This window comes from Odontesthes bonariensis, chromosome 4 (assembly GCF_027942865.1).
Source record: "Odontesthes bonariensis isolate fOdoBon6 chromosome 4, fOdoBon6.hap1, whole genome shotgun sequence".
Classification (NCBI taxonomy): Eukaryota; Metazoa; Chordata; class Actinopteri; order Atheriniformes; family Atherinopsidae; genus Odontesthes; species Odontesthes bonariensis.
In genome coordinates, this window is record NC_134509.1 from 10,673,965 (window position 1) to 10,695,277 (window position 21,313).

General features: G+C 38.7%; 1 protein-coding gene across 3 annotated transcripts in view; it reads right to left on the bottom strand.

Moving 5' to 3' along the window:
* prss12 (serine protease 12) overlaps nt 1-21,313 on the bottom strand; it is a 26,373-nt gene continuing 5,060 nt past the window's right edge. For all 3 annotated transcript variants that reach the window (XM_075462922.1, XM_075462921.1, XM_075462920.1), the window contains 9 exons: nt 20,619-20,797; nt 19,835-19,976; nt 19,515-19,735; nt 14,659-14,800; nt 9,034-9,239; nt 8,345-8,423; nt 6,766-6,888; nt 2,827-3,122; nt 1-1,324 (listed from right to left, as the gene is read on the bottom strand). In XM_075462922.1, coding sequence (XP_075319037.1) covers nt 1,002-1,324; nt 2,827-3,122; nt 6,766-6,888; nt 8,345-8,423; nt 9,034-9,239; nt 14,659-14,800; nt 19,515-19,735; nt 19,835-19,976; nt 20,619-20,797 — 1,711 coding nt within the window. In that variant the 3' untranslated portion in view covers nt 1-1,001. The remainder of the gene's footprint in view (nt 1,325-2,826; nt 3,123-6,765; nt 6,889-8,344; nt 8,424-9,033; nt 9,240-14,658; nt 14,801-19,514; nt 19,736-19,834; nt 19,977-20,618; nt 20,798-21,313) is intronic.

The following is a 21,313-nucleotide window of genomic DNA, read 5'->3' on the forward strand; positions in this document are numbered from 1 at the left end:
TTCTTATAAAATGTTAAGTTTATGAGGGAGTGTTATAGCTCATTACAACATTAACACAAAATAAACAATAAGGACAACTTATAAGGATGAAGACACTTGAAGGGTCTTCAATCTCTTCAAGTGTCTTTACTTGTTATCAAAAAGAATGTGGGTACAACAAAGCAATGCTTTAAAATACTGTTTTGTGCTCTGATTTCACTTTTTTTTCTATGCAAACATTACTTCACAAAAAATGAAGGACTAATACATGTTAAATATTAAGTGGAAAATCCTGAGAAATATTAAGACCTGAAATCTGCTTTGAACAGAAAGTAAAACAAAGAAATTGAACATAATGAAATGAGCTTTAGAGACATATTTAACTTCAGCAAATGTCAATATGACTACAATGTCTAACACAGAAGCATTGAATATCATGCAGTAAAAGTACCAAAGAGGGGATTTTAGTGCAAGTATGCAAATTCATATCATGCAATTGCTTACTCTTTACACACGAGTGCATGCACCAACAGTCTACCACGTGTTTGGTCCCTTTTCAACATAGTTACATATTCCAATTCATAAATTAAAATCATAACAAAAGCAAGCACAGAAGGCATTTTTCTTAAAAATGTGTAGTATGCAATGTCAAAACAAAATAGAGACGTTTAAGTTGTGGCAAATCCTTGAAATATTTTGATTTAATACTTTGAATACCTTGACGCTCCTAAGACTTAAATCATAAAGATAAGTGCTGATGATTAAGGTGAAAGCAAAGCAACTTCCTCTCAAAAACAATATAAAACATTTTTGGGAGAATAAAGTTTAGCATTGTCCTCTTAGCCTCCACATTTGAAAGTCACATGATCAGTTGCATCACCTTTTAATCGCGTTATTATATCGTGACATCACATATTCATGACTGAAATATATTGCTGCATTGGTTGCCATCTGACCGATAGAGTCCCAAGAGTCATTTACTCGCATTGAGGGTTCAGTGGTTTCTATTTGTCAGTCACCTTTCATCGCTTTTTCTCATCATGTCCAATTACTTTGCGTATCCAAGAGCTGAAAGCAGAGACTTTGGTGTAAACACCAGGAGACTGTTGTGTCCTGCAGGCATGACCCCAAGATGTGACCCCATAAACCACCCAACCCCCACCTGGACGCTCACACACCAATGGACCTCCACTGTCACCACGGCAACTATCCACACGCTTCTCTGACTGGATGCTGCCGGCGCAGAGCATGCGGCTTGTGAAGGCGCTCTGGAAATACTGCTGGCAGTGGCGGCGAGGGAGAAGGGACAGCGGCGCTTGCTGCAGGGTCTTCGAGTATGAGCGTCCTGTAAAAAGAAAGAGCTCATAATTGATTTTGAAGGGTATGAATAGGCATCTGTAAGTTTACAGATAGGTGGCAATGGCTAAAGCAGCAGCCCAAGATTCTCGTAACATCCCCGGTTATGTATCACACCTGCATCTACAACAACCTTTCCAACTCATGGCTTGGCATCAAGCTTTGTTCCCACATAATGTTTTCTAATGAAAAATTGTCATGCTTTCACAATGGAAGGTCTAATAACCACAAGATTGATTGCTTTGATTGATTGCTTGATTGCCATTTGGTGCAGAAATTCACGGTCTCCAGAGGATGGACTGTGAATTAAACCTTTTATCTACTGCTAATGTTAGATTGGTTTCTGTTTAAACAAACACTTTGGTGCTAGCAAATGTAAGCATTCCAGCACACAAAAATGAAGATCCACTTTGATGGAAATCAAGTGTTTAGCCTTGGAAACACATCCACATGTTGTTCTTTTGATGCTTAAAAAATAGGCCTTAAAATCAGGAAAAAAATCAAAGTGATGATTATGGTTAGGGGTTTAACAAAGAGGAAGCTTGTTTGCTAAATCTCCACGTGCTAGCATCACTGTGAGCCTTAGCAGGGCGACTGTTTTAGCTCACAACACCACTGTGTAATTTCAGGATGTGAAGCAAAGATTTTACTATGTTGGCCAGTGTTCAGTAGATCAGCAGAGTCTCATTTACCACATTCTTGCTATATATGATATGTGATATGAGAGCGACTGAGAGCCAAACACAAGGAGCTGTACAAAGCAGACCACTAGCCTTGAGTCAAATAGCCATTGCGAAACATCATACACTTTAAATAGCCCGTGTTTCCTCACTGAACCAAACTGATAAAGCTCTTGCGCTCACAACAATCACCCACACAAACATGCAAATTTTATCACACACTGGCATGATAGATATCAAAAATTACTTCTCAGTAGGGAGAACATGCTCTTGCATAGTGTGAGCATGACCTTCTGCAGCTCTTATGTTGCTATGATTAATGACATCGGCATGTAATTTAAGGATTGCTAACAGATGTGTGTATGTAAGCAGGATCAAGTGTAAGTACAGACAGAACTTGAAGTCGAACAAGTGCAATTTATTGGAGGAGGATTGATTTTTTACTTTCTCTGGCTTTGTGGTTGAATTATAGAATATTTTTCAAGTGGTATTTTTCTTTGAAACCATTCTGTCATTGTTACACTGTATATACTGTAAAATGTATAACCTAGTCACTAAGACAATACATAGCGAATGTTCCTTTATTTTTCTCCTTTTATTACCTCACTTTTTCAAAAATATACACAATTGTTGAGTTTTTCTCAAACATTATCAAAACATTATTTTTTGGCTGTTATTTATTTTTTTTCCAATGAAAAGTTTCTTTGGCATCAAATGTATTCATAATAAAAGATTTCCAATTGATTCTGTTTTGTAAAATTCTTTTATGCACTCCTCTCCACTCCACACACACACACACACATATTGTCACCTGTGTCACCCCAGCCAGTAATGTGACAGTTGCTGGCTTGTTTGAGCACTCTCTCTTTCCTCATGGGTAGACAGGCGGGAAGGACGTGTCGGCTGAATGACACACACTCCCCCGGCGTCTGGCCCACTGCCCCCGGTGACAGACGAACCAAAGCCAGATCGTAGTCGTTGCTATGGGAGTGGTAGCTTGGTTGGAAGACAATTTGATCAACACCGTACTCCTCTTCATACTCCTCCGGGACAAGGGAGTGGTAGTCGCCTACTCTTACTTTATACTGCTTGGTGCTGTTTCCATACCTGCAGAGGGAGGCATAGAGAGAGGTCTTTAGAAACTACGGGCGTGTTAGTTTCAGCAATCCTACTGTTCATCAAACATAAGTAATAAGTTTATAAGTTCTGGGAGTGAATACCTGGATCAGCAATGGTACAACTAAATATGGCTGAAGCACACACCTTTGAAACCCTCTGTATTGATAGCTTGTAAATTTTGAACAAGATTTCAAGATTTTATGAAAAATTTGAATTACAACTTTTTGCCTGATTACCGAGAATGAGTCACTTTTGATAAATAAGGATTTCACCCTTCTTCCAATTCTTCCAAGGGGTAAACTATTTCAAGCTGGACCTGAGAATGAGAACAGACAGGAATAATACAAATAAATCTATCACTGTGCCTCTGTGTTGTTTATATCTGACTCACTGCTTTATTATTAACATAATAGAGGATTTTAATGCTTTCATTGTACTTGTAAGATATACATGGTCTTTATGAAATGAAGCAAGATGGAGAGAGGAGTGGGGTGAGCCAGGGACAAAGATGGAGGCAAGAGAAAGATGAGAAGAGGAGTGAAAGAAGGAGGCCTTTCGATTGCGCCAAGTCTCTGTGTCCAGTTACACATGCTAGAGAGTTTCCGGAAAGATCTCTTGACCGGTGAATGCCATTGCATTTCTGGCAGAGCAAAGACACTGCTGACCAACCTTTTAAGTACATAAAAATTCCCACGCATACACACACAGTCCAACGTTGCTTATGAAGTAATATAAGACAACCAGCCATGATCTTGTGCTAAAGAAAAATCAGGATTAAAATTGACATTTAATTTGTAGTTGTTATTACTGAAAGCAGTTTAATTACTGCTGGCAGGCACCCTGCTGTACAGTTACAAGGTATAAATAGCTTTAATGTGTTAACTGCATGCGACCAATGACACAAGGTCACTTTTTATGAACCTACTAATGAGAGAGTAAGAAATAAAGTAATATGATCTCGCTAGCAGCATTGGAGAACTTGAGTGTAAATTCAAAAAGCATACGTTGGCATACAAACTAGTTTTTATATTTATGTATTTTTTTATTTTCAGTATTTACAGCATTGCGCAAATTCTTGAGACACGTCTCATTTCTTTATAATTTCCTCTAAAGTAGTCCTGAGCAATAGTTCTAGAGGCTTTCTGCAGGTCTTTCAAAGTGGTTCCTTGAACATAGGTTGCTTTTTTACTCATTTTCAGACAAATCTGTCTTTTGCTTTGTTCAGCCAATTAAAAGTTAAGCTATAAATCATCAAAGCATAAAAAGCAACCTAACTCAAGGAATTAACCAGTGAGAAGCAGTCTACACAGACAACTTGGACCAAAACAAGCTTTAAATTGTATCTCGAGGCACTTGTCATCCTCTCACAAACCCACATTTGTTTCTATTTCTTTAGTTGAATCCACAAAAAAAAATAAAAAAATAAAAACAAAACAACAAAAAAAAACACAGTTTGACAGACATTAAATAGTATTATTGTACAAACAAGGTGACTTCAAAAGAACTATTGGATTAAACCTTGGCATATGTCGGCATGATATGCAGTGTGTCCCCAACATGTTTGAGGAAATTGAACATGTGCACAACAATCAATCCTTGCCAGAATGCAGATTTCAACATTATTGAGGCAGTGTGGGATCATCTTGACAGAGAACAGGACAAAAGGCAGCTAACATCCAAAGAAGAGCTTTTAAATGTCCCTCAAAACCCCTGGAGAACTATTCCTGTAGTTAACTTAAAAGAAATTACAAGAAAGCTTTGTCTAAGAGGGTTCAGTCTGTGCTGATGAATAAAGATGGTCATTCTGAATACTGACATTAAAGCTTGTTAGGATTGTAAAAAACTCTATTTTTGTCTTATGTATTGTATTTTGATTAATGTTTTAATAAATTGCTGCACCTATTTTACTGGCAATGTATTAAAAAATAGGGGTGGCTTGAGACTTTAACACAACATAATAAGTATATATCTATCAATTCATTAGTAACTCTGAATGCTTTGTCTATCTGTGTTCTTGTGTGTGTAGCACCTTATTTGGCTTCATTGATTGTGAAGTCAGAAGTCACTGTTTTGGCCTTTGTGCTCTGGTTTTGCGTGCAGAAATTCCAACAGTTTGGAGCGCGGACAATTGATATGTGAGCAGTCAGAGGAGTACCTTCGAGTGTTTCACATTTACTGTCGAATTACACTGCTCTTTGAAACAAAAGTAAATCTAAAACTTGAGACTATCCTGATAAGGGATCCAAGGGATCCAGTTATAACTAGCATAGAGTGCCTTGTGAAAGTATTCACCCACTTTGACATTTTTCCTATTTTGCTACCTCTCAACCTGAAATTACCATGGACTTTTGTGATATTTGTATCATCTGATCAACAAATGGCAATACCAGGACTTCAACCAAACAATAAGGAATAAATTACTTTCACTCCCTTTTTTTCCAATTTCTGACAATTGATGAGCTCTTCAAGTTTTGCAACAACTTTCTTTGCATAAAACCTATCAATTATTTTCTCTAGCTGTGGCAACACCCTCGTTGTCAGGCTGTTGAGGACAGTTACTGAGTTGTCTCTCTGTATTTTTATAATCATCAGACGAGGCGTGATAGATGGTCTTTCATATTGGCTTTACTTAACAACCTGCGCCATTACAACAGTACCGTGCCAACTGCACATGCGCCCCCTCACACCTGTTGCATGCTGGGTAATGTAGCTCTAAACATAGTACTCATAACATCACAGTTACGATTAAGACTAACTATTATGGCTATGCCTGCTGTGCAGTATTAAATGATTTTTAACCAAGTGGGATTAAAATTAATCATTTCAATCTGTAATTCTACTGGTGTCCCACATCCATTTATTTTATACATGTACCTGTATATATATATATATATATATACATATAGTATATACATATATATATATCGTTGCAAATGGCCTCGTTCCAATGAAGAAAGCTATGGTGAATTGTTTTGTCCTCTTTTAAATGTAAAAACATCAGGCTTTGCAGTGGTGGAGCCTCTGATAACCATATTGAGTTGTGGTTCTAATATCAAACCCAAGGGCCTGAACAAAAACCTGGTAACAATATACATATATATATATATATATATATATATATATATATATATATATATATATATCTTAATATACAGTTGAACCTATCGTAAACTGTATAAACATTAAATGCAGACTCTGTGGTTGGTGTCTTCTCTACCACTGCCTTCTTTACCATATGTGTTAAGTGATTGATTTCAAGTGGCTGGCGCCATGGAGAGGCCCCAACACCAGATGATGTAAGGGATTTCTCCCTACCACCTGCACTATAACCACAGCTAAACCTATACCAATGAATATTGCTGACATTTTTTCCAGGTTCTCATGCATCTGGCGGATATTCTGGCAGAATATGTTGTTTCAGCATTGAAGTGATTTAGCTGATTTTAGGTTGAGTTCAGACTTCAAAGAAAAACATTAACTTAGTGCGAAACATTATAAAGTTTGTAGCAATAGCCAGGACAAATGTATGCAGAAGCACACACACACTATTCCGTGAATAACTTCAAGACTCTGGCACAAAATTAAAGGTGTGTGTGTTAGTGTACTGGAAGAGTGAATGTGTGCTTTGGACCTTTTGAAGCAGTGTGCTGAGGTGAGGACCCAGCAAGTGTCGATGAGGGTTGCGCCACACACCAACCTCCCGTCTCCTTTAGATCCACGCAAACGAATGGCAGCCTGCCACGGCCAGCCACCCCTATAAACATAAACACACACTTACTAATACCAAAGCAATCATAAAAGTGCACAGATCTCCTCAAATGCACTGACAGAATCCAATCCACAAGACTACATTTTCACATTAGCTAAATGAGCACATTGCAAAAAGGCATACGGTTATTGCACGTGGATTCATTTAAACTCAACCATAAACAAATACTAATCATAGCATCGTTTTTTTTTTCTTTTTTCAGCCAGTAAACATTAACAGGACCTGCAGAATGAGTTTACATGAGGCAATGTGAAGTCTAAACATGTATCTCTAAACATGCACACACTCATCCAATGAGTAATAAAAGAACTGCCTATTTCTCCTTCTCTCTCTTGAACCATGTATAAAGCAGGGTGCATATTCTTATTTAGATTTAGATTTTGCCACAGAAAACTTGTAAAATAAGCCCATTTGTACTAAAAAATTATCTCATCCTCCAACAAGATCAGATTTCTAATCATGTGCCTTCATCGTTACATCTGGTCACTTAACAGCGACATCACAGGCCTACATGGTTTTCGTCACATCTTTGTTTTTGTCTTACATTTGCTCTTCTCTTTGCTTAGTGGCGCTGGTTTAGTTCTTTTATTTTCATGATATTATGTAGGAAGTGAACTTTGAAACAGTTTCAAATTTCATTCTTGATGTTTCTTTGGACTTAAACAAATAAGTGAAATGTATGTTGCTTCAGAGTAGAAGAAGAATTGGAAAGGTTCTGCTCGTTTTCTTGAATGACTGGTTGATTACAGCTCAAATTTAGTGTTGAATCATTTGCACTGAAGACTACACAGACCTTTTTTGGAATACCCATTACACTGTGCACTATAAAACACATTGTTCCATGAGTATATAGATGACTGCTGTTTTCACTGGCTGTAAACTGACAGAAATAGAAAAATGTAATGCCTTTTAGGTCATAAAATGCTCAGGAGTGCCAGCAGTATGTACTCCATATTTCAGTACGTTTTTTTTCTTTCTTTCAACAAATGGGTTTGAAAGGTGATTTGGCAGCTATTCTTGTTGGCTCCTGCTGCTCCCTCCAAAATGCAAGAGTTTCTTGAGGAACAGTCAGCTTTCAGCCTGTTGAGATCACCTTTTTACAAAGGGAACAAATGTTGCAAATTTAGTGGACAGTTATGTCATAAGGGCTCACAGTCCCACTCATAGTCGATCAAAAGGGTGACTTTTTTCTCTTTATAATCATAAAGCAATTTCAGTTTCAGGAACAAGAAAAAACAGTTGTGCCCATCAAATTTTTTTTACTTTCCCGAATAATACATTTGGATTTAGGTACAACTGTAGTCCACACAAATTGGAATTTCTTTGCTTGTAGCTTTAAATAAGCTCTTTTCCATCTCCAAATTGTAGACCTGAAATGGGGTTATTTTGTGACAGGCTCTCTCTTGGCTGTTATTAATCCCCGCTGTCCCCTCCAGCTTACCTCAGAGAGTTTTCTCCCCCAATGATTCGACGCTGGCGAGTGTGTATGAGCCTCAGACCACAAATGGAGCTAACAGGATCTGACAGAGACAAAAGAGGGACAATTGGTCACGTATAGGAGAGAACTCGTGGAAGTGTGATGATTGCTAAACCATACATTTCGGCTCAGATGTTGCACCTATTAAATATTTAGACTGGTCAAAAACATCATTTTTGAAATTGATATTTTACTACCACAGGTGAACCTGAAATGGTTTAAAAGTTAAATAAATCAGAGATCCGTTTCAGAGTCTGAGTGTTTGTGATGTTAAAGTCTGTATGGGGAAAAGACAAAACACCGTATTGCGCTGACTTTACTCTCAGAGCATGTTCATGTAAGAAATGGTGGCAGTTGCACATGTGGAGGTAATAGATAGCACTGTATGAGTCAGCCCTGATGTGTGACAGACAGGTTGAAGCAATAACACAGTTCCTCCATTTTACCATCTGGTTTTATACACACAGTCAGCCCCAAACTTTCTACTAAACGTCTTACCATTTGACTTTTCTGCACTGGTTGGCTTCTTGTTCATTTTTTACTTGTAAAAGACACACTGGCAGTGTTTGCTAAACACATTATATTTCTCCATATAAATCAAAGAGGCTCTATTCATATCAAGGAAAACATTTGTTCCCGACAATTTGACTAACCTTTGACCTCTTTGTAGCTTTGCTGTGATTCACCATAGTCACAGATGACCCCGGCGTCCTCACTGTGGCGGCAGTTGTGTGTGCCGGGCATCTGTTTGATACAGTCTGCTAACGAGCGCTCCTCACCATTGCACTTTACATTGTCCACGTGGATGGGGCCTGTCCCTTCCCCGAAGTATGCCATCACACGGGCCTTAGCAATGCCACTGGAGGGGACAGACTGGCATTTAAATGCAATGACTTTGTTTCAGCTATGTGAAACAAGAATACCGACACAGAAAACTTTTCAAAGCAGAAGTCAGAGGAATAGTTGAAGATATGTCGGCTTAGATATTACAGTTTGACATTGTCAGGCTGTGATGTAAACCAGGTCAAAAACCTTTACAATCTGATATCAGCATAATCATTTTCTCACCTCTGACATTAACTAGCAAACACCTCTCGCAGACAAGCTTGTAGATTGTGGTTGCGCATGTGTAGACTGTAAACTTTAATTAAGATTGATAGATAACTGAAGGAGAGGGTCTTATGTTTCATCCCTTGTATATAGTGGGTGACAGATCTTGTAACGCTAGTCATCCATAGGGAATCTCAGGTCTCTAACTAAGACATCTTGCGTGATATCTGTGTCTCCACAGTACTTAGCATACAGGGGGAAAACCTCCAAGTCATTTGGAAGTACGCCTTGAGACCGACATCTACCCGCTTGGTATGTTTCGGTAAGGGGAGCAATTTTTCAGGCAACTCATTTCATGTGCTGCCCATAGAATATTCTGGACACTTTTTTTCACTTTTGGATCAGGTTTAAATATAGCAAAGTTGTAGACAAGAAGAAAAAGTGTGGCTGAAGAGCTGCAGACACAATTGCTGTTAGGATTCCTGTCCACCATGTCCTCAAGCTGACGAAACTCTTTCACTATATCACAGAACCAAGAGTGTGTTCACATTAAAGCTTCTGCATGCTGCAAAGGTCAGAAATTGGACAGAAAATGTTCTTTTCAAGTTCATTACTGTTTTAAAGATACTTTTTTTCACAAATTTTCTAAGACCTATTCAGGGGAGCCCGAAGTGGTAATATTAGTCAGTAGTAGTTTTATTTTACTTCAATTCAAACGTTTCATTTATTCAGAAAATCAGAGCATTTATTTGTCTCTTAACAAGAAAAAGAAAACTGGGCCATACATAATGGAAATAAAACCAGTATACTATGATTTGCAACTCATTATTCAATTTAAAAATGTACAAAGACTATCAAATGAGGAAAGGGTATTATTTTGTTGGGAAACAATATTTCAGAAAGTTCGTAATGATGAAATATATCATTAGTAGAAGTTCTCACGGTGATGCAGCAGATCAGTAACATTATCAGGTAAAAAAAAAAAAAAAAACATCTCCAGGTTAAAGATGGGGAAAAGTTGAACACTTTGTTAAAGACTGTCTGGGCAAATAATTAAACAGGTTGAGAGTATTTTTTATCAGAACAAACTTGCAAAGAATTTGTGGATGATTTCATCATAGACTGAATAATAAATTAATTCATTTTGAAAATCTGTAAAAATATCTTTATGCAGAAGACAAGACAGGAAGGACGGAGGAAACGGTGATCTTGTGGTCCTTAGGTTGCAATGTATTGACAGAGGACGTGATTCTGTTGACGAAATCACTGCACTGGCTCACAAACATCTCTGGAATCCACAGTAAGCAGCTTTAGCTTTCACAAGTGTAAGTTAAAACTTAATAAAAGAAAAAAATAATAATCTATAAAAAGTCCCCTTCTCCTAATCAGAGCTATTTTACGATGGAGATTAAGGTGGCAAACTCTTTAGTAGTCTAAATCTAAATTTGAAATTCTTTCTGGTAATGGAGCCGCATCCTCTACACTACAGAGCAGAGGGACCAAGTGGCTCTATATCAGGCACTGAAAACATCTGCCTCATTATGAAATCAAGAATGAGCTATAAATTAGGCGCTGAAGTGTTGAACAGCCGTGATTCTGTAGCAAATGAGAGTGGGAAAAATGTGTACTTTTTAAAAGTACAGCAACTGGTCTCCTCAGTTCCCAAACACATAAAGTTTTATTTAAAGAAGCGATGTTACACAGAGGTGAACATGAGCCTGTCTTGAATTCATCTCATACATGTGACATTCAATATGTTGTCTCTGTTCTGTTCTCAGTTAACTACAGGGTTGTAAAGGTACCTTTGTAAATCATTATATTTTATTTATACATACTTTTTTGAATTTCAAGTGTCTGAACACATCCATACATAATAGTACACATTCTTATGTACTAAGCCATTCAAAATGTTCAGTACATGTAAGCACATCTGTACTTGGATTGTCCAGTCGAAGGTGATTTTAGCTCAAGCATTTGATTTTTACTGTAATTTGTGTGTATGTGTGTAAATCATATTATGCTTTACAGCCACCAGAGCAACCTCTGTCCCTTAGGGGGGCTGCTATGTAATAAGATGTCACCGCACCCTGCATGACACAAAATGACGATTCCAAGCATGGCTTTTACACACCTCTACAATTCTCCCACAATTATGCACTCCAGATGTGGCTTTCATGCACACGATTATCTGTCATAGAAAATTGGGTAGCTAAGGGACCCTGTTAGGGGGGGTGATGAGACAGAAAATGAAGAGAGTTTGTTTTGATACAGCATTCCCTAGCCATCATTGAGAAAGCATCTCAGAAGGTAGAGATAATGGGAAACAGGTTCCCAGGTTTCACCTTGACACATCTGCCATCATAAAAGTATCTTTTCCAAACTAGCCTGTTCTGTGGCTCGATGTTTATTTTGGGTCTACACAAGGGCTCAAAAAAATCGAACAACAAAGGCAGTTTGCAACACACCGTGACACACCATGACGAGTATTTAAAAACTTCAGTGAAGAACAAAAAAACACATTTTAGTGATTTCCAACTCCCCACATTCTAGTTTAGCCTGAAAATTCAAGACATGTGTGATGACAGTCTGAAGTGGAAACAGAAAGACATGAGAGAAACAGAGAAACGGGGGCTGAGCACAAGACAAATGCCAAGTCTAAAAGGTGGTGATGGATTTTGCAAACACAGTAGGCAGAGTCTGGATTCACTTAAGTCAGTCTAATGTATAGAGTGATCACATTACAAAGCCACAATTCAAAACTGAGTTTTTCTCCAGCAGCTGAACTCTTTTCCGACATCCTGATCCCGACCAAAACTCAAAATGAAATAATGTTAAATAAAATTGCTTGACCATATATGTGTCAACTAGCAGAAACAAGGGTTTTTTGATGCATATAATGTACACATAATGTATAGATTCAATGTGCACTAGTCACTTCATGCACTTCACATCAAGTGAAGTCACATCACTTCATTCAGTAGCAGGTTCAAAGCTGATGTAATTCTTTAATTAACGTAAATGCACTATAGTGGATATGGCTGGTTTATTTATTAACTGGTGAATCAAATTGACATTGCTATTGAACAGCATTATTGTGGGTAAAAATGTATCATTATTCATCCATCCATCCATTTTCTATACCCGCTGAATCCGTCGGTCGGGTCGCGGGGGGGCTGGAGCCTATCCCAGCGGTGTATCATTATTCATGAAGCACAAATGCTCGCATCAGTGCCATTTTCAACATTGTAACATTTTCTCATCTTTCTTTTCAGCTCCTGTCTAAGAAAGCTTTTGATACTTTCCAATCAGGCTTTAGGCCCCACCACAGCACTGAGACAGCTCTGATCAAGGTGACGAATGACATCCGCCTGAACACAGATACAAGTAAAGTCACAGTCTTAGTTCTGTTGGACCTGAGTGCTGCCTTTGACACAGTTGACCATGCGATCTTATTACAGAGATTAGAAGACTGGGTGGGAATCTCTGGTCGTGCTTTAAACTGGTTCAAGTCCTATCTGGAGTACAGGAAATATTTTGTTGAAATTGGTAACTGTGTCTCAGACCAAATGGCTATGACCTGTGGGGTTCCCCAGGGGTCAATCCTGGGACCCGTATTGTTCAATCTGTACATGCTTCCACTAGGCCAGCTAATACGCAGCTATAATGTGTCCTACCACAATTATGCAGATGACACTCAGATCTACGTGTCACTGATGGCAGGAGAACACGAGCCTGAAGATACATTGTGTCACTGCATCGAACAGATCAGTGTGTGGATGCAAAACAATTTTCTCCAGCTAAACTCAGACAAAACTGAAATCATTGTCTGTGGCCCACAGAAACAAAGAGAAAGTGTTCTCAGTCACCTTGAGACTCTCTCTCTAAAACCTAATTATCAAGTTAGAAATCTCGGGGTAATATTGGACTCAGACCTGAACTTTAACAGCCACATTAAATATACTATAAATATAATAATAAAGATAATATAAATATCGACCATATTAGTCCAGTGCTCAGGTCTCTGCACTGGCTTCCTGTCGCTCAGAGAATAGACTTTAAAACAGCTCTGCTTGTGTACAAGTCTCTTCATGGTCAAGCGCCAAAGTACATCTCTGACATGTTAGAGCCATATGAACCAACTGGGACTCTGAGAACCTCAGGGAGGGGTCTCCTGCTGGTGCCCAGAGTCAGGACTAAACAAGGTGAGGCTGCGTTTCAGTTTTATGCTCCTAAAGTCTGGAACAGTCTTCCAGAAGGTGTGAGACAGGCCTCAACTCTGACAATGTTTAAATCCAGGCTGAAAACAGCTTTATTTAGCTGTGCATATGACACCTGAAAGTATTTTATCTGCACTCTTCACTTTTAAATTAATTAATTAATGATTATTTTCAATGGGTTTTTTATTTCTTTATTTTTTCTAATGATTTTATTGACTTTTTATGTAGCTGTAAAGCACTTTGAATGACCTTGTGTACGAATAGTGCTCTATAAATGAAATTGCCTTGCCTTCTTTTAAAGGCGGACTATGCCGAATATTGCTAAAAACATAAGTAAATTATGATAAAACATTTAGACTCATACAAAAAAAAATCTCGCTCAGTCACGCGTTAAGAACCAGTGGAAGTGTGCGATAGTCTAGCAGAGACCGCCAAGTTGCCGGTATGTTTCTAGCTTTTTCTCCCAGTATTTGTTGCATTTGGTCTGACTGTGTGGCACTTTCCTGCACGGTTTTGTGGAGGTGTTTGTGGGGTTGAAGGTGCTCATTTGTGCTTTAAAACGTAATGAAAAGTTTTATTTCTGATTTAACACCGTCTTTTACTCTCAAACCCTTTTCAAGACAGTCCAGATGAGCTGCTGCTCTTCCCTCCTGGGAATTCACACGGCACCGTATTAGTGAATGTTTAAACAAAGCATTAGTTTGTCCGGGGCAAACGCAGATGCTGCTCCAAGTTTGAATCTTGTGTTTGTAAATTGCAACCAAGAGCATTTGTTTAGCATGTCATCTAGCAAAAGATAACCTATCTCTCCAAACTGTGGTTTATCTGTACCGCTCCTTTTCAAATTCACGGCAGTAGGAGGTGTGTGGAATTAACCACTTCAGATGGCAAGTGAAAAATTTCCTTTGATGCACTCCAGGGGTTTTCTTGATTTGTTGTTTTTAGCCCATTATCCTGACTTCCAGGGCCATCAAAGAGTGTCTGTTCACATGTGTGCGCACATATAAATACCTGTAGCCTAGCTGCCGGCACACCACTTCAGCATCATGATCAGTCCATCCATCATCACAGACAGTCCCCCACTGACCAGACAGAAAGAGCTCAACACGACCTTCTCTGGAACTTTCTCCTCCCATAAGCCTTACTGGCATATCTGCAGGAAACACACACACACACAACTCATTTTTGTTTGATTTATGCAGCTCAATATCTTAATATACAGCAAGTGCTTTCAGGGAACTTTTAAAAGTCAATAATTCCCTTGAGAGGCAGGCAGGACTTTCTATAAACAGGATGATGTACAGATATTCCTTGCTGGCTAATAGTTATTTATGTTCATCTAAATTACCTAAAACCCAGAGTCTATAAATGCTCAAAGGAACTACACACAGATTCCCAACAAACCTGATCCCCCAAGCTTGCAGTTTAGTGAATGGGGGCATGTGCACACATGTTCTCTACAAAGGAAGTAGTTGGAACACCTGCATTTTTTTTTTCCTTTTTAAAAGAATGGGTGGGTGTGGATGGGTGTGTGTGTGCCAAAAATGGTAAAAATTCACAAAACTCTTCAGCTCTGTTCCCTCTGTAAAGAGCATTTATTTTCATTTGCTCTCTGTCCTTCACTCACTCTCTGCCTTTTTCTTTCTTTCTCCCACACGTTATTCACACACACACACACACACCAAGCACCCACACTGTTAGTCAAATCAGTGTAAGCTTTATGTTTAATGTGCACGAGCACACCACATATACTGATCTCATTTGAGTGAATGCTAATGGCTTTTCCATATGTGGACATTTTCACTATCAGCTTACACTCTCGCCAAGTGTCATTTCAGTCAGAATTTTTGTTTTCTACAGAAAGACAGAATTACTAAAAAAAAAATGTTTACGCATTGTTTTAAAGCTATGAAACGTGTTATGTGTGTGTTAACCAGCCATAAATACGTTCACCATTAAAGGCGGTAATTCTGTAACATCTTCGGCATGACCTGACTCTTTGTGGCTGCATCAAGTAAAATCCAACATTTAGTCAATGCTTTTATGTGGGACATACAAAGTTAAGCAGGGTGAGATTAAGGTAGAGGAGTTAACTGTGGGAATGTTTACTTCCCCGCTGGTGTTGGCTATTGATTAAACGCTCTTGTTTGTCTTCGTGATAAGAAACCCAAACAATTTTTCCCTCTCTCAACTAACACACACAAACACAGAGAGTCAGTTTGTGTACCCGCACCACAGAGGATTTTACTTTAGGCTCATACAAACACACTCCTTCCAATTAATCTGATGGCGGCTGAAGATGCTGCTGTCATGTGCGAAGGTGCCCAAGACCCTTTATAATTAAATTTGCAAAGGCTTTCTGTCTATCTAGGTCCTACCTTTCCACATTTACATATTGCTTTCAATATGGCACAAATCTGAACTGCATTCAGTGACATAACCTCACAGGCATGCACATAAGCAGCAGGTTAATTTGACATATGATCTGGTATTCAGAGACATGGATCATGTCATTAAATGATGAAATAATAGCTGAAATTTTACTGCTCTGTGATTTTCCTTCCATCATTAGGAAAGGCACGAGACACACATAGCAGACTGCAAATAGCCCGTTGCACAGAATACACAAAAGTATAGTAAAAAGTTAGCATTTTTCTAGATGTAACAACTATTCTAATTTTAAGTTTGTTAAAATCTTTGCTTTTTAGCAAACTCAAGTGTGTGAAAAAGCAATGTTTCACAACCACAGCATGTTTGTCAGGTTAATACTGACATGTTACAGTAAGAGCATTCTAACCTGGTTTTTTGTCACACCTCAAATGATGTAGTGTCTAAATCTGTATAAATGGCAAATATTATACGTCACTGTCGTGTTTGACTGAAATTGCGAGGGACACTGAAGTAAAACTGACCAAAGTAATGAAAAAAACAAAATGCTGCTTTTGTAGCACGTGGAATTAGGCCCAAATAATTTTTAATGCACTGAAGGTTAAATGTTGTTCCTCAATTGTAAGTCGCAAGCATTTGCAAAATTACAAAAAAATAAATGTTTTGTAATGTTGATGGAAATGCAACAGATGAATGTCGCTACAACATGGGTAATACCAACTGATCCCCTACGCACACACAGACACACATATTACATTAGTGTCCTTACACAGCCCAATGTGATGATCTCTAACGGACGATGAAAGAGGCAGAAAGAGTTCAAAGCACCACCAGCTTTATCTGTTTTTCATTCCTTTTCCAAAATAAACAGAACAATTTGGCTATGGTAGGCTGAGGGGGGGGAGGGGGGGGGGGGTTACACACACACACACAAATTGTTGTTATGACGTAACTCTTATGTGGGATGTAGTGTGAGTGTCCCTCAGGCCCAAACAACAAAAGCCTCCTAAAGCCAACTAATGAAATAGCTTGTATGTGCTTGTAAATAGCAGTGATGCTCTTCCAATTTATCATCAAATGGGATATAAAAACTAAAGAGAAGTCTGTCTTTCTGTAACACTGAACAGACTATTCAGAGTGGAATACGGTACATTCAGCATCAAGACAGTTACAATAGTGAGAAATCTGAGCCACTATTCTGCCTCATACATCTCCAGCCTTACCACAGCTTTATTGGTGTCTTGAGGCTGTAGAGACTGACATGAGTAATGATTCTGCCACCCAGCACTTCCCCAAGCTTTCAGCAAGTTCTGACAATGCTATATGTGTATGTACCTTTTTTATAAAGAGGTGCTGTTGTATAAGAAAGAAATACATTTTTAATTTTGCAGCAAAGACTTAGATAGAGGTTTTCCAGCAGGTTTATTACATCGTAATGACTTTTCATGCAGCCCAGTTACTGACACCGGACAGGCCTACTGAGCGCAATGCTTATTAGTAGAAGCATGATTACATCATCCTCTGCCTCTTGGTGAAGGTTGGCTTTCCTCCACTAAGATGAGATCTAATCGACTGCAGATTCAGTCTGGTAGAGATTTTACAAACAGATTTCAGATCGGCTTGCATTGTCATTACCTGCTTTACAAACTGAAGGGAAATTACATAGACTCTTTCATTATTTAATTTCCTGTTCCACATTGCTGGGAAAGCACAGAAGGAAGTCTGAATTTATACTGCTAACAGTGATAGAAATTCTCATAGTTTTAGAGAGCTTTAAGGATTTATAATTGTGTATTCTTCTATTTTTTTAAGTAAAACTCCAAACGTATATATATATTTTCTTGGGAAATAGCACATGCATGAGACAAAGAATTACGATATTTGTCGAACTTCATCTGCTTGAATGAGCCTAAATGAGCGAAATTAGCTTAATGTCCCTTAATTCTACTATGAGATACCGAGCAGCACATAGATAGAAAGCCAGTATGGTCTGAAGTAACCCCATATGGACAATAAAAATGATTCAACTCCACATTAAATGTGCACCATAAATTCCAGTGTAGCGATGTTAAAGTAGTGGTGTTATGATCTCTTGTACTGGCTCATGAAAGAACTATAGTATTTTAGTAATCCAGTTGAACATTGCAATAATCCTGATGTGGATAGTGGAAACACGATGACAAACCTTGTCTTAATATAAAAAACATCATCTTGCATGTACGTAGATGCCTTCAGGATAAATAAGAGAAACATCTTTTGCTGTTTAGAAATGACAACAACACGGCCAAGGACACAGATTCAGCCTGTAGTTCAAAAAGTAGGATTTGTGTTAAAGAATGGCCACAAAAGAAAATGGGTCTTAATTTATGCGCTTTGATATGTGGCATCTGTGAGGGTGAAGGAACAAGTAAGAAATCACAGCTGAATCTGAAATAATGACCTTTTACTGTTTTAAACAAACGTTGTGGCCATGTTTACATTGTTTACTTAAATGCAACATGAAGTCTTACAGTCTTTAATGTTCAAAGTTATGTGGATTTCATAAGTTACAAAGTGTACCTAAAAACAGTTGGTGAGTTTTTTTCTCATGGTCATAGCTTAACTGTGACACTAAATAATTTCAGCTGTACTTACATGTAAAACGACTCTGAAGTTACGTTCCATTCCACAACAGTACGACCTACTCCCTGATTCAATCACATTAATAATAAGAACAATAATTAATATGACAAAACATATTCAAATGCTTTGGAAAGCTCTCTATTTTTTTCCTAATACTTCTGAACTCAAGTAAGATGTAATGACTCAAGGGTAATTATGTCGTTCAACTTAACGTGAACCGATGAACCATTGGTCTTCACACATACCACAGTTCCCTTTGAACTGGGTATTTCTGCTGCCAGCAGTTTGAAATCTTACTGTATACCCTGTGGAGTGCACTTCAGTAACCACCGGGCAATCAGAACACAGACTGAGAAAGTTAGTTTACATGTACAGTTCACAGCGACAGTGAATCTGCAGCTGCTCTTCAGAGGTGAAGGGAGACAAGCCCGTGCTTGCACTACTCTGATGACCTGAAAAGGATTCCTAGGCACGGTTTGTTTAACACATTGCTAAATTTAATTTTTTTTTTATTTTGGTAAAATTGTTCTTTGCAATATTCTTTTTTTGAGTAACGCCATCATCATTTCTTATCGACAAATACTTGTGTCAAAACCAGACACACTGGCCAGAGATGCTCAAAGACTAGCCCCACATGTAACTGCTATCTCTTATCAGAAATACCTTCCTACAGATAGCACCCCAAATGTCCATGAATGTTACGGTTAGTTTGATTTCGGCTGTTTTTTAGGCCCAGAGATAGTAACATCTGAACACATACATACCATGCATAGAGCCTTTTTTTCAACCATTCATAGCAGCAGTGCTGTCTATTAACTTGAATGTAGGCCTCAAAGTACGATAAGACGCAGTCTTACTAGTTGGAAGACTGCCTCCATTGTGCTCAGGGCTGCATGCGATGTTAACATCTTCACTGTGTGTGCAGTCATGGCGGAGCCACTCCCTCCTGTTGCACAACAATAAGCTGGGTTCTTTCCCCGTGCAGCTCACATCATCCAAAAGAATAGGACCTGACCCCATCCCAAAGCGAGAGACTGGGGTGTTGTCTAGACCGTCAGAAAGGAGAGTCTCACCCACTCTGCAAAGCATCCGTGAACACATTCTTTTCATTTATTGATTAGCTATTGATTGGAGTACATGTGAATGTGCATGAATGAGCAAGAATACTCCACAGTACCTGTAACCAAGCTGTCGGCACACCACTTGTGTGTTGGATTCTGTCCAGCCATCATCACACACTGTGCCCCACTGACCTCGGTAGAAGATTTCTAAACGTCCCTCATGACTTCCCGCACCCCCAAACAACCTGGTGGTACCGTCTGCAGAAAATGAGATGAACCGGCACAAAGAAAAAAGATGAGGGTTGCTCTAACAATACATGAAAACATCTTTTCTCCTTTTCTTTCAAAAATGGATCGAGAGGCTTGTAAGTTTTCAGGTGTTATAATTGATCACTACAGTACTTCTGAGGTGTGTAGGTTTGTCGGACAGACTCTAATGAGGAAAAGATTTTTTTTTTCTAATTTGCATTAATTCGTCTTTTTTCCATCTTGTTAGGACATACCTTTCCGGAAACAGACATTCTTACTTGTCTGGACAGGAAAACAACAATGCACAAGATGAACAGTGACATGAATCAATTACAAATAGTGATCCCATAAAGTAGCATGTACAATTCATGTATTCATTTTTCATACCCACTTCATCCTATTCAGGGTTGTGGTAACATGTACGTCAGGAGGATTAAAATCAATGTATATGTTATCTGTTCCACCCTTTATAGACAGTTCAACATACCTGTGGAAATAACGATCCATCATCCTCAAGAACATTTTTCCAGTTAAAGGGTACATGTTGCAACACGTAAATGCGTAACTGATTGATTTGGAGTGAAATATATGTGTGCATACCACTTGCACGTTTTTAACATTATTGTAGACAAGTTAGGAATGTTGGCCTACCTGTAAGACGGCTGCAGGACACTCCTGCATCCTCAGAGTGCAGACAGTTATGCTCTCCCCAAGCGCTTTTTGGACACTGCTCCAGAGTGAGTTCGTTGCCTGTGCAACGCACCTCATCCAGCCACACACGGCCTGAAGCCTTGCCAAAATGTGCCTGGCCCCACGCCCTTGCAACACCACTAAAAAAAAGTAAGCACACAATGTAGTGTACAGTAGAGTAATAGAAGGTTTGATTTGTGGTAGCACTAATGCAATGGGAAACAGATGTGCTGACTGATCGTGCCTTACAAAGGGTATATGATTCTGCATTTGTTTACCGTGGATCATATGTCTTTGGCATACAGCATTTCATATTTACTGTTGAGAAACTGCGTGTTAGGCTCAATCGAACAAACATAAACATTGCAACACATTTCCAGAGAATATAGAGTTGCTAAATATGCATATCACTGTGGTGTTAGAATTCATGCAGGAACAATGAGCCTGATTCACTATTTGACCCCCAGATGTTCTTTACTGCTCACTCTTGTCTCTGTGTGTCTGAATGGAAAGAATACTTGTCATACTTTAGGAGACAGAGGGAGAGAAAGATGGCTTGACACCCACATTAACTCAGCTTCATTATTTTTCTGTCACATGTATTCCTCTTTTGCCATTCTGACAGTACATTTAGTTTATACTACTTAGATTTTAGA